Source organism: Gavia stellata, chromosome 1, assembly GCF_030936135.1.
Source record: "Gavia stellata isolate bGavSte3 chromosome 1, bGavSte3.hap2, whole genome shotgun sequence".
In the NCBI taxonomy this organism is placed as follows: domain Eukaryota; kingdom Metazoa; phylum Chordata; class Aves; order Gaviiformes; family Gaviidae; genus Gavia; species Gavia stellata.
Genome location: NC_082594.1, coordinates 99,350,740 through 99,365,154, shown reverse-complemented (window position 1 = coordinate 99,365,154; position 14,415 = coordinate 99,350,740). Strand labels below are relative to the sequence as shown.

At 39.5% G+C, this 14,415-nt stretch overlaps 1 protein-coding gene across 2 annotated transcripts in view; it reads right to left on the bottom strand.

The window, feature by feature from the left end:
* DSCAM (DS cell adhesion molecule) overlaps positions 1–14,415 on the bottom strand; it is a 410,765-nt gene that overhangs the window by 18,331 nt on the left and 378,019 nt on the right. For both annotated transcript variants that reach the window (XM_059818552.1, XM_059818562.1), the window contains 4 exons: positions 12,205–12,320; positions 9,289–9,438; positions 5,306–5,503; positions 1,566–1,868 (listed from right to left, as the gene is read on the bottom strand). In XM_059818552.1, coding sequence (XP_059674535.1) covers positions 1,566–1,868; positions 5,306–5,503; positions 9,289–9,438; positions 12,205–12,320 — 767 coding nt within the window. The remainder of the gene's footprint in view (positions 1–1,565; positions 1,869–5,305; positions 5,504–9,288; positions 9,439–12,204; positions 12,321–14,415) is intronic.

Below are 14,415 nucleotides of genomic sequence, written 5' to 3'. Positions count from 1 at the left end.
AATAATGTATTTGGAACATGAAAGGAAGAGAGTAAGCTATTTGTTAAAGAAATGATAAAAAACGTTTTCTGAGTGGAAGGAGACGGCTGCAATTGACTTAGCTGTGAATGCAGATGCTTTGCTTTAGCAGAGCAAGGACAAATATTTATCTTACTTTGTTTGAGTTGGAAATGAAAATTAGAGAATCACAGAATCACTAAGGTTGGGAAAGACCTGTAAGATCATCAAGTCCAACCATCAACCCAACACCACCATGCCCACTAAACCATGTCCCGCAATGCCACATCCACACATTCATTGAACACCTCCAGTGATGGTGACTCTACCACCTCCCTGGGCAGCCTGTTCCAGTGCTTCACCACGCTATCAGTAAAGAAATTTTTTCCTAATATCCAGCCTAAACCTCCCCTGAATTTATTTCTATCTTTATTTATTTCTACAGCTCCTGGGTTTGTGGTTCTACTTTATGACTACACAGAAAACTGTAATTTCTCTCACTATTTTTTTTCCTGCTTATTTTCCTTCTTATCTATCTGTATGATACACTAATTTCCTGCCTTGTGTTTTATAACTTTCTACCTTCTGCTTGGTCTTTTTCTTCCCATGTTCTTCTTTTAGCTTTCTGTAGCAAAATCCTTTATGCTTTCTTTTCACTGTCAGGTCCTGCTTTTGAATTACTTTCCTGACACTACCCTCTATTTTCCATTTCTCTGTCCTCACAACAACTCTTTTACCATTTATGGTGTAAATTAAGTAAAAGACCGTAGTTTATTCAGTACTCTTTTTTACCTATATGAGTGCTACTGATTACTTTCTACCTGTGCTATTGTGCACTAGGATATCACTAGAAACAGCATTCTTTGTGAACTGGAAATTTGATTGAGCCCAATAGATGGATGTCCCTCAGGCACCTTCCGTCTGTAAGAAGTTGGAGTGGGTTTAAATTTGTCTGAAGGTAGAAGGCTCCATATCCCTTAAGCTATTACACCATCTTCATTTTCTCCATTTTTTATTCTCCCCCTTTAGATAACCCTAGTTTGATATTAGGAGATGTCAAAAAGAGAGTATAACAGCTCAAGAACATCACCAAAGGGTTATTACATCTTTGACAAGCTACAAGGCAGAAGGGATAGTACATCTTCTACAATCTGTCTTCATGAACTGTTCTGATAGCAAACCTTTGCTCTCAAGCACAAAGTAGTGCTGTAAGACACGCTTTATTAGCAGGTGGTTTGAGTTGGAGATGGGCATATGTACCCCCATATGGTCTTATTTATCCCAGAAGAGTCTATTGCCTGATGGCTGCAGCTGTAGAGGAGTGGATTTGATAGCCTAGACAGTACCTTCCTGTTCCTAAATTTCCGAGTTCCTCATTTTTCTGTATATGGGAGAATATACTCTGATGTTATATTATCTGGGACAAAAAGCAATTATCTCTGTAAGTAGTTACAGGATATATTGTGCACTTTCTTTCTTTCTTGTGACATACCCTTTCCCATTAACCAGCCCAGACATGGGGTGAAATGCTCACCCCAAGATCCAAAATGTTACCTCTAGTGTCTCACCTGGCCGATGTGCCTTTGGAACTGCCATGTTCATCACTCGCCCTCCATCCTGAGGTTTGGGGGGGGATGCGGTAAACCTGCAAATCCCCGACTCTGACGGCGTGCTTGAGGTCAGACTGTCTGTGTAGTCATTAGTCCCTGCCGTGAGCTGCTCTGACGATGTGTCTGATATGAAGCATTCTGTAATGGTGAACTTGGCATGTCTCAGCTGCTCTTCCATTTTTGCATGCTCATATGCTCTCGCTAGCTCTTCGTATGTTGAGGAGGCACTTTCTGTGGAGACCATGCTGCTTCTTGCTCGATCTAAACATCAGAAACATAAATAAAGGGAGAAAGAAAACATTGGCACAATCCTTTTTGGAAGAAAAGCTATGAACTTGATAGTATGTCTTCATAAAATGCAGAGCCCTTGAAATTATCAAGGTGATTTAAATGAGTCTGCTTCACTATAAATGTTTGCACAATTTTTAGTTTAGTCAGTTACTTGATAATTACAGACAATCTAAAGTGAAATCTTATTCTGCTAGCAGCATTATGTGGCTTAGCATTAAATTTGTGGTTTGGAAGAAATAACCTTTAATACATGAAAAAGGTTACTTTTTTTTTTTTACAAAAAATCATTTCTCTAAAAGTGAAATGCCTTAAAAATGTTAGAAACCCACAAAACAGATTTAGCAAAATGAAGAACAGCTTCTTTACATTATCTTTTTAATGCACCTCAGAAATATTTCTGTGAGGTGATGTCTAGGTAAGAAAGGATAGTCTTTCTGTATCTGTTTCAATCTTATAACATATTTTTGAGCAAGTCCTGAGGACAAAGGTCAAATATAAAGGCAGTGTCTCTCAGACATTGTCTCTCTAGACACCAGGTAAAATACTAACTCATTTCATATGGAACAAAGGTCTTAAGAAAGCAATATTGTTTGGTAGCTACCAGCCTGGAGTCATTCAGGTGCTTTTTTCAATGCTGCTGAAGCTAATGGGGACTTCGTATTTGACACACAGGCTATTATGATCTAGAAGCTGTTCTTTTCTGGTGATGAGTTTCTAAGAAGATGAATATTTCTTAAACAAGCACTATTATTGAAGATGTAAATGGCCACTGATACATTAAAAAGCATTCTGGAAGTGCAGCACTCATTTCTGTGGGGCCAAATCACTGGTCTGTTGCACCCATCACACTTCTACTTCAGCGGGCTGGAAGAGCAGAGGACTTTCAAAACTTCCTTGGGCAGAAGTCGTGTTTCATCACAAGATCTGTACAATTTCAGACATTGTTGGTGATGTTCAATAAACAGGCACAATGTAATAGCTCATTCATAAAAATAGGACTCCTACAGCAGCCAGAGGCAGCTGTGTTGTTATTGCCAATCTTTATCTTTTTTATTGTGTGCTAGGATCCTTGCATCAGTTTTCATTGTGCACAAAGAACAACACTCCTGCCACTTGTAAGAAGGACCATGCATTATTTAAAACGACAGGTACTTCTACAATGTGCTGTAACTTGCTTAAGATTTCGAGCTGGCCAGAACTTAAACAAGTCTTCCCCCCCCTCCCCCCCTGCCCCCCCCGCCACAGGAAACATCATTCTGTTTTTCACATTTAATTTGTAAATCAGACCAAAATAATGTCTTTCCAAACTCCTGATCAACTGGAAACTCCTGGAAGGCTGCAGTTGCTCAGTGCCATAGAGCAGTGTCTGTAAATATGATGGTCATGCAAAGGTCCCAGTTTGGTCCATGAAGATCAGGACCTGCAGCTTCCTATATCCAATGCCCTGGGGAGACTATTCCAGGAAGAATCTGCTTGAACACCTACTTTGATTTGATGAAAGTTCATCCAAGCCCAGGGTGAATTTCATGAAACCTAGATTCAGCAGAAAATTTCTAATGGCCTCTAGTTAGAACATTAGAACTTAATTACAGCTATGAACTGCTGCAATACATTTCTCCTAAGCTTAAATCTACTGCTTTGTAAACCTGGATTGCTTTGATAAGAAGTGCTAAATTCTGCCAGATATCAACTGCATCAACTAGATTCAGAAATCTGAACTCCATGTTGGAAAAGTGAACAAATGTGCACATTAGTTCAATTGATTCTTGAACACATAATTTGGCTACGTCTATTATAATGTTTATTTGGAAATACTAAACTTCTGAAGTACTTAGATTAAACTGACTCTATTCTTTCCCCAGAAACCAAGTGTCATAATAGAGCTACATTTTGGCACAAGAAAACCTTTCTTGAGCATGATCTAAAGCTTGCTATCCCTTACATAAATCAGTGTGTTCAAGGGTAGACACAGAGTAGGAAAGTATCCATGTTAAAACATAGACTGTGAAATCAGTTTACAAAATTGCATGTATTTCATCTATTAAACCACACAGCAAATTGCATTCTCTGCCCTTTGCCACACACATTGGAAAATATCCTTGGGTGACAAAATGTTGGAACACATGCAAGTATACCTGAAATCTGGAATGTCTACAAAAGGGTTTCTGAGATAACATTTGCTATTTATATTTGTATCTGAATAGCTATTAGAGTTAATCCTTAAAGCCTTATAATAATTCTGCCTGAAGAAATCAGGATGAAGTTTGTCAACTTGCTAGAGGTATTTATTGAGAGCCGTGACCCTACGGAGACAACATAGGGGTCTGCAAGTTTAAGAGGATGAATTGTGAAAAGATGACAACTCCAGCCTATAAATTACTGGATGTAAGGGAAGTCAGATGCTTGTTCTTATAGAGAGAATAAAACCAGTCATATTGGTTTTCATGGTGAAAGGCCAGTCACACCTACTGTTTTGTAGCTCTAACACATAGCTTTTCACGTGACACTTTTCCCCTAAAATCAGGATGGAAGGTAGGCAATTCCTTTTGAAGAGGCTCGAGTAAGCCTGGATTAGCTTCTGTCAGGCATACCTTTGAATAGTATTTTACCTTTCTTCATATTTAGCCTTTATTAGATTTGCTTCGTGACTATTCTTCTGCTTATCATTTACTCATTTATTTGCCTTTTTTTTTGGTCAATTGTTCAGTGTAGAGCAGAGGAGAAAGATTTTTTTTTTCAGTTACAATTTCATTTATAATGTGAAGAAATCAAGAAGAGATGAAGACTGCAGACAGAATATGTATTCAGTGTCTCCCCACTTACCATCTAGAGGAATAAAACCTATGCTGTTTCTCAGGAAAATCAGAGCTAGCTGCTGCAGTATTCAGTGATATGAGTGGATTTTGACTTGGACTCTAATCCCAGATTTTTCCCTCTCATTTTTTCTGCTTAGAATAAACCCTATGAACATATTACATGAATGGGAAAAGGAAAATACTAACCTCAATGTAGCTCTAACCTTATAACCATTCCACCTATGACTCAGGCATATTCTTGGTTGTTAATACTGCCCCTTCCTGGTCAATGCCATTTCATGCAGCAAATTCTCCTACTTTTTCCTTCAGTTACAGGAAGTACAGCGCATCAGCTACAGGAAAAATTACCACCATATCTTTCAAAGGACTCCAGTATGCGTGTGTGGCATGACATACCACGGGCACAATATTTGTTATCATTAGCACTATATGCATTTGTGTCACCCCTTATAAATAGCCTACAGAAAAACACCCTAACAGGGAAAAAATAATGGCACCTAAGCACCAGATGAAGTACATCAAGGACCAAGAAGGTTACTGCAGGTACTGCTGTGCTGTTTTCACAGCGCAGCCCTGCAGAGTGCCCCGTACCTGTGTCCTGCGAGGGGCTGACGCTGTAGCTGTCGCTTTCCTTGTCCACTGATCCTGCTGGCCTGGGGGTGGGCAGCCTCCAGTCTGTGGTGAGGGTGTGAGCTGATATGGTGGGGTGAGGTCTGTTGAGGGTCCACTGACTAGCGTAGCGGTTGCGAGCTGTGGGTCCGGTTTTGGCACTCCTCCTTGTGGTAGGATCTGTGATGGACAACAGAGAGCGTCTTTGCCACTAGGCTCTTGAATTGATAAGGAAACAAGCTGTCAGAAGGGGATGGCCACTGAAACCATGTTGGTTAAAAAACTCCACAGAACATTCTTTGAGGGGAAAAAAAAAACAAACAGTGAAAGTGCCGTTCATTACCAAACTGCTTTTTTGAAATACCCTCTTATGAAACCATACATTTTAAAAAGGGTGCAACTGAAGAGCTGAGCACCCCACCAATCTCCCATTGACGCATTCATTATCCCTTTACTCCAACATAAGCAGTTCTTCAGTACCAAAAGATGTGAAAGAGCACAAGTAGATCTGGTGGGGAATTTCACACCACGTCTGAAGAAAACTCTAAGGTAAATTATCAGTGTAGATGTGCCCTCAGAAACACCCTACACCAGGTACCTGCCCTCAGTTTGTAAAAACATGTGCTCAGAAAAGTGGTGATATAATTTCCTATTCTGGACATTTTACTAATACTTTTACTATATTACGGTATTAATCAGGTAGAGATTCCCTATTTTTTTTAACAAGTAGCCAAACATAACCTGTAATAGTGCCATCAGAGTTTCAGTAGGAACAGGTTCATAAAGATTCGACTGTTTTAAAAATATTAGTAAATAAATACAATTTCTTAAACTTTAAAAATCATCTGCTACTTGTTTACTGTCAGTGATGTTTTATTTTTTACTAGAAATAATATGGTGACCAAGGGAGTAAAAGAGAACTATGTACCAAAATTGACCTACTTAATTTTGTTAATACATAGTTCTTCTGTAAAAATGAGGCTTGTAGTCCCTAACAAAGCAAGTGGAATAGAAAAATCATTATGTGGCAAACAGAAAGTGACTAAATCAGCACTGAAGGATTTCTCTTCGAAGTTTCTGAAAGGATATTACTAACAATAGAGAGAAAGGGTATTAGAAATGAAAAATTCAAATCTATTCAAATGTTCTTTGACATTCAAATGGTGAAGTTGTCAGTCTTTGAGGTAAGAGACTTTAGCAGAAGCAATTTAAAGAAAAAAACAATACCCAGATAATGACACTGAGCATTGCTTCTGCCTAAGCATTCCCAGTAAGAATTTGTATTCTGATGCTTCAAAGAAACAAGGTATTTATTTACAAATACCAGCTATGGTCTGATCCTTCTCCTATTTCACATCTTCCCCCTACAGCAGTGGAAAAATATGAACCCAGTGCCATTGATAATTGATCCTCCTGGTAGTGCAACACATAGCTGCCTCACATGGAAAACATCCAAAAATGCACTTGGCACAACATGACTGGCCTGTCAGTATAAACCACCGTTTGCACCAGCTGTGGAAAGTTGGCACGTGGCTGTTGTGTAGCCAGAAGTGAGCCTCATGCCTGCTTCGAGGGAAGACATGAAGGACAGAAGGAGAGTACTGGTGGGAAAACTCTTGGCATGGTGCTGGGGCTGCTTGGTCTGGAGAAGGATTAGGGGCATCTCATCAAAGTATATAAACACCTGAAGGGAAAGTGCAAAGAGGACAGAGCCAGGCTTTTTTCAGTGGCTCCCAGTGACAGGACCAGAGGCAGTGGCCACAAGGTGAAACATGGGAGCTTCCCTTTGAACATCAGGAAACGCTTTGCTGTGAGGGTGGCTGAGCACTGGCACCGGTTGCCCAGAGAGGTGGTGGAGTCTCCATCCTCAGAGTTATTCAAAAGTTGTCTGGGTATGGCCCTGGGCAACCGGCTGTAGCTGACCTTGCTTTAAGCGGAGGGGTTGGACTAGCCAGTGCCCAGAGGTGCCTTCCAACCTCAACTGTTCTCTGATCCTGTGACTCAGTAGGCTTTCGTCAGCAATTTCAAGGAGGTGGGAGAGCCTGCTGCCAGCACGCAGGAGGTCAGTGCTCATCCTGCTGAGCATGTGCTGAGCAGTAGCTCTGCACCAGCTGTGCTGTGCCTGCATAAGGGTCTCTGTAGTACGGACACAGAGAGCTCCAGAGCTGCTGGTGTGATAGAAAACAGTGCACATCTGGTGCCCCAGTTGTTAAGCCAGCTCTGCTGCCATATGCAGAAACTTAACTGTAGAAAGCTGAGGTGAGCAAGGCAAAGGTTCACAGAGCAAACCTCTTTTATAAATAAATAAATAAATAAATAATAATAAAAAAAAAAGAACTAGCGAACAACTTAAAAAGTGCTGTAAGGGAGTATTTGCTAATCAGTTAGTGTGAGTGTGCTCAGGTGGGAGGTTCCATAACCTCTGAGGCACCCAGCTGGGCACTGCACCCCTATTCACACAGAAAGCTGTGGGTCTAAACAAAATCTCATAGCCTAGCCCGTATCAAAGCTATATTAGTGTCTTAAATCCAGAGAACATAACCTAAAAGTCTCTGACCCTGCCTTGGGCACTGCTGCAATCAGATATTTACTGCATAATAAAAGTGCTGGTGGATTTCTATTTCCAAAGCTGGGCTGGGCACAGATAATACTCTTATACAGGAGTTAAACCCCAGTGTAATTTGAGGGAAGTCTCCCCCTGACTTCAGTGGACTGAAGCACATAACTACACACAAAAAAGGGATTAGGAATGGAAGATGCTGGTGCTATAAAATGCGGTGGTATGGTATAGGCAGACAGTTTTGGGGTGGTGCCTCTTTCCTTATTAGAAAAGGCAGGGTTGGAAAACAATGGAGAGTCCATTGTTTACTCAGACAATCTTGATCTGCCAACATGATGAAAATTATGTGATATTTTTTGCTTTTAGTGAGCAGGCTAGCCAGCATGTACATGAACTAAAGGAGCGAGACAAGAGTGGTATCAGAAATAAAACAAATGTCATATCTTGAATCTTCTAATTCAAAGGTCATGCCTTTCCATAGATTAAAAATGGTGGTACTAACCTAGTCCTCAGGAAATAACTAGCCATAGATTAACACTGTCAGAGTTAGAAAAGCAGCAAGGTCAGGAATAGAACAGCTATCATTTATAAAGACTGGGGTAGAAATGAAGATGAAATGAAGATTTTTCAAATATGCATTTTAGGTGACACACAACTGAGCTTTCAGCATTTATGTTCACCAAACTCACAAAGTAAACAAATTCTGAAACGATCAGGGGGTAGAAATAATCCAAGAGATTTTAGAAATTGAACACTGCTAGTGAACTACACTTTGGTAATATTCCTAACTCACAAGTATTTCTTCAATCTAGTGATTTTCTTTTCCATTTACATAGATATGGAACACATTCATGAGAGAAATTAAGAAGAATGGATTGCAGCAGTGTATTAATTTATGGTAGTATTTTAATCACTATAAGAATAACTCAACATGACTATATCTGGGAAAAGTGATTTACCATAATAAGAAAAGCTGGAAATACAACTTTTTCAGAAAAGCAATAACGAGATATGTATTTCTTGCCTGATGGAGAGGTAAGGAGGGAAGACATATTTTGAAATATAATAAAGATTGATTACTGAGAAAAAAAAATATTAGACACTAAAAGCCATTAAGCTAATTTAGTCAATAAACTCTAGAAATTAATATCTAGCATGCATTTGGTTTGGAAAGGTAGGTATGAATTATTTCAAATTACACCTACATTTCAGATGCATATGCAATTTTTACCATATTGAATCACTAAATGCAACTGTATAAGAAATGTTCTCTGCTGACCTACATAGATCTCCCTCAACCTTCAGACTGAAGAAAAAACCCCATGAGGATGTAAATGCAGGAGCAGAGTATTCATTTTCTTATAGCTTTCTCCTCTCCAGATAACATATTCTCTTATATGCTTACTTGTTCCTGGCCGGGCATCAGAAACATCCACCAGTGGTCCTGTAGCCTGTGACACAGACTGGTAATGTACTGTGTGGGTGACAGTCAGTGACTTCTGCTTAGACGTCTCTCCAAAGTCAGCATCGGTGAGCAGAACTGTTGATCTGTCATCTGCAAGTAAAAAAACCCATTAGATATTGAATAATGAATTTTGGGTTTGCCTTCATAAGACCTTTACAGCCAGTCCCCAGACTTATTTTCAGCTGGGTGCCACAACTGACAGTGGCAGCTCCCTCTTCTCTGCAGGGCTGAAACAGCTCTGAAGTGTGTACCACAGCTTGGGAGTGTCTGGATTTAAAATCAAAGTTCATATAAAATTGAAGAATAAGTGTCATTTTCATGCCTTCCTTTATGATTTCACCTTAGAGATGTGCACCTAAGACAGACTATTAAGCATCCTTCCAAAAAACTAATTTGTGTGTAATTATTTTTGGCCCTAATTTCTTTCTTTCCTGTCTTTTGAACACTGCCCTCTTCCCCTTCATTTTCAGAGAGCTCAGCTGAGCTTTTCAACAACATATTCAATTTATTTCTTTTTATTTACATAATCAGTAATATCTTCAGTGAAATCAGCCATGTCTTCCCAAAAGGAGGCCATTAGTTAATGTTGTTAACTAACCCTCTACCAGTCAGTTTTTTCTCCAGATACAGAATACTGTAGAAGGGATGGCCATGACCCAAGACTGTTCTTAGAGAGCTGCTTATTTTTAAGCTTGTGAGTACCATAGTGAAGACAATAGAAATATACTTGCAGGGCAGCTAAGCATCCTAAAGTCCAGTGTTTTGCTGTTCTGGAAGCTAAGGGCTAAGTCCTACCAGCTCTCTCTGCACCAAAGCTCACTACTGTAGGTTTGTAAAAGAAGCTTTGGGGAGCTTTATGGAAGTCATATAAGTTTCTCACAATATAGTCAGTTCAGCTGACTGCGGGCTTTCCTGCAGCTGCAAAGAAAGGTGCAAAGTGAAGCCTGACCTTGGGAAGGACTGGGAAAAAAAGGTGAGCGCTGACCTTTACTGCTGTATGGTTTTGCTGCCTATTGCTTCCCTATGGGGTAGGATATATGCAACAAATTTCTACACAGACCTTGATCCCTGCAGAAAGCCAGTGCTATACAACACTTACTTTTTTTCTCAGTTGTGATCTCTGTATTGCATTTATTTCACTCCAAAGAGGAATCTGGTCCAGTTGATTGTGAAAGGTTTAACAGCAATAAATCTTCCACTGACTCTGTGCTTGCAGAACAATTATTTGCTATCAAACTTTCTTTTGCATTCTTTACAGTCTTTTTATCCATGCCTAATAGTAATAAAAGCCACAAGAAGTTCCTGCTATGCTATGCTACATAGCTTTGTAATGTGTTTCTAAGGGGACTGGCAGCAGTGGGGCTTCCGTGCATTTACTGGTCAGCAGAGATTGATCCACTTCTAAGCATTCCTGGTTTTTGGGGTTTTTTAACTTGACAAGACACCATTAAGGCAAACAGTTCTGCACAATACACATAACTAACATTTTTTACCCAAAGAAGGCCATAAATAGAATGAGCATTATGAAATCAAATTACTCTGTCTCTGGCAAACAATGAGCTCTTATTCAGGTTGGGAATAAAGCCTCTTGGCAGTAAACTATGTCAAAGACTGCCAAAGTGACTGCTTATTCTGAGTGCCTTGTGGAGAGCTGGCTCTTACCAAGGCACTGATCGCATCGCTACAGTTGAGGCGCTAACGGTATTTCCACTATAACCCCCTATTGCTCAGCAATTGTACCTCAAAAGCAAAACCTGTCTATAGGATGAAGCCTGGCACAAAAGACTGCGTCACAGAGGCAAACTTTGGGAAGCTCAAATCAGGATTAAAAAAAGTCTGTATTTCAAGTGAAGCATAGGTCTCCTTTTCAAATCTGCAGCGCAAACTGTGAAATGTCCCTTGAGGCCACCCCCCCCCCCCCATGCCAGACTGACAGCAAGTGTGACAGGGTGCAGAGCTAAAGCAGCTTGTCCCTCCCCAGTGTGGGCTTGGACAGGGGATGCAGAGATGCCGCTTTGCAGCTTGTGGAGCTAGCTTTCCTCTCCGGCCACACCATCCCTGGGATGCTGTTATGTTCTCAGCCATCACAGGCTGCTTCTACACAGATTTTGATCCAAAAAAGTTAGAAGTCTAACAAGATCAGTCATTCTGGAGGGTCTTACCACAGTGTGTACCCATACAGTCATGAGATCAGGTTGTATTTCTATTCTGTTGAGATTTCAGACATCTTGTGTTTAAATTATTTGGGGAAAAAAAAACCCAACACCAAACAATTCTGTTTTTCATGACAGTTCAGCTATGTCCCAGCCACATCAGAAATCTTGTTTTCTGTTGTGTGAAACAGTTTAGATTTGAAATTTGCATAGATACACAAAAGCTGAAAACTGATCAAAATGTTGAAATATCATTTGCTATGAACAGGTGGATACAATATGCAACGTGTAAGTTTTAGAAGCTGGCTGTTGCAAATCTTTAAATACTCATATTGCAGTTTCAGAATTTCGTTTTCCCTATAAGTAATGCCAGTGATCCAACTGTCTAGTCAAAGCCAAAAGAGAAATCAAAATGAAAATCATAAAACTCCCAGTATACATTTACATTTTCTTCAAGTGGTTCTTTCTACCAGCTTCATTTTCCTAATGTCCCGCATTATTTTAAATACTGCACTGAGATTACTTACAGTGGAAAATTATTCAAAGGGGAGAAAAAAAAATCAGTTCAGTTTTCAAATGTGGCAAATTACTTTGTAGCTCTTTTTTCTTGATGTGTGCAGTAGGGAAAAGGTGTGACGTAAAAGAAATCTACCTAAAGTGCATGTTACATTAACCAGTGAAAACAAGCCCAACAAGAGTTTACCAATGGTCTCCATCGTGTCCCTCTCCTCAATCAGAAGCTGTGCTCTGGGAATGTCTATGTGCATCCTCAGCGTTTGCTGCTGCTTATTAAGTGTATCTGATGTCCTGGTGTTCTTGCTAAAAAAACAAAAGAGAAGCAAACATGTTAACATTCAGCCTAAATGAAGAGATACTTGCAAACTTCCTCATTTTAAATCTGCCCAGCTCAAACAAAAAATAATATAACCAAAATCAGCAAAATACTCATATATCTTATTTTCCCCTCTTCAGAACAAGCGCATGGTATTGATTTACTGCACATGACAAGCAGTTAGATGAATGCACAATGTTGAGGGATTTGGTCTATTCTTATCAGTAGGGATCTCCTGAAAATTTCATATAGTTTCCTTCAACTGTTGTCATATAACAAAATTAGTAAAAACACTTTGCAAGATGGACCTTTTCTTTCATTGCTCATGAATATGAGTAAAGAAACACACAGCTGATCAAACAGATTGGTAGGAAAATGATGTCTTGAGTAATTTCTAATTATTTTTTTAACTTTTCATTATTTTTCATTAGATAAATTCCAAATATCACAAGAATTGATAAATGAAAAAGCAAATTAATAACTAGGGATTCCATTAATAAATTGCAGAAAATAAATAAAGGTTTTAGTCCCATTGATGTTCCAAGACCGAAATTGCAAATCTTGTTTACATTCATGGATTATTTCTAATTGATTGATACAATATCCTAAAAAAGAACATAAAACAATTATTCTATCATCATGCAAATTGACACAATTTCATTTTGAAGTTTGTGTACCAGAAAATGACTTCTTAAATGAGCTGTCTACCAAAAGCAAATGAAAATGGATAATAAAACTGAGTGCTACAATCATTTCTAGTACAGAGCTTGCACTAAGATACCTTCAGACTGCACTAAAATCCCAGGAACTTTTTGCCCTTTTAGTTGTAATTACTCTTTGGAGGAGAGGAAATATTTACAAATACTTCTTTACGCAGGGAGGCTGAGGAAAGTTAAAACAAATCAGCCAGTAGTGTGATCCAAGTGCTCACACTTCAAAGAGCTTTAACATCCAAGTAGAGGCTCATTTTCTAGTGTAAAATAGCTGTAGATCACTCAGTTTAATTCTCCTTTGGCAATGAATTCTTGTTGTTAATGGAATCAGCAGAGGACTATTAAGCTGCTTGATGATAAGCTCACTTATTCCTTGAGTGCAGGCCCCTACATAGGGGATGAATGCATGTGCGACGAGCCCCCATCTCTAGACAATTTGCTTTAACTTTCTGCTGTGTCTCCATGTGAGCAAGACCTAACTATTGCAAGTTTGGAGGTTCTCCTAAAGTCCTTTTTAGGCGGAATTTCCTTGTCATGTGGTCAGTAATTCTGCTCCAAATCCAAGAGTGAGATCTGCAAGGCACACAGGTATCCCTCCCTGGCTGATCTTCACCTTCTGTCTTTCCCTGTTCTTGTGGTCCCCAATATTAACTCTATCTGTGTGTCTCAAACTTTAACGTCTCTGTCTTTACCTGGGTGGTTAGGTGGTACTGTTGCCATCATGTACAGATGGATAGCTGAAATGCATTCAAACAGCCTACAACTGGTGCCTCATTTAATCATTATGGAAGCAAAATATCAGGAGAGCTACTCAAGGGCTGCCAGACTTTTCTCCATATATAATCAGTGGAGAACAGTAGTCACAGTGTCTTATTAAGCACATAAATTTTCAAAGACATTTAGGATCCTAAAATGCAGATAAATTCCACACTGACTTTCTTGAAGTCTCTGCATGTCACTCTCCTATTGGTTTTCACTCAAGTTGCTGAAATGTTAAGAGAATCAGAGACTAATATATTATCTGCATGCTAAATATACTTGAATACATGCCCTTGAAAAGTTGGACTACTTCGGGCTTGTCCAAGATTATAGAGCAAACCTGTGATCAAGTAGGAAACTGAATTTCTGAGGTCCAATTTCAATTAATAATCAATAATCCTATAGTTACAGGATACACACAATCAGATACATATGGAATCTGTGCAATACATAATTGAGTCTAATAAATGCATCATTGCACCCCTCCTCTGCTCAGAAGGGATGCAGGAGACAAAAAGATCAAGTCAGACATCTTCCTCAGAAAATGCAGACCCCAGAATCCCAGTGAGAGCTAGAAGGTCTTGACCACAGGGAGCAGGAGGACAGTTCC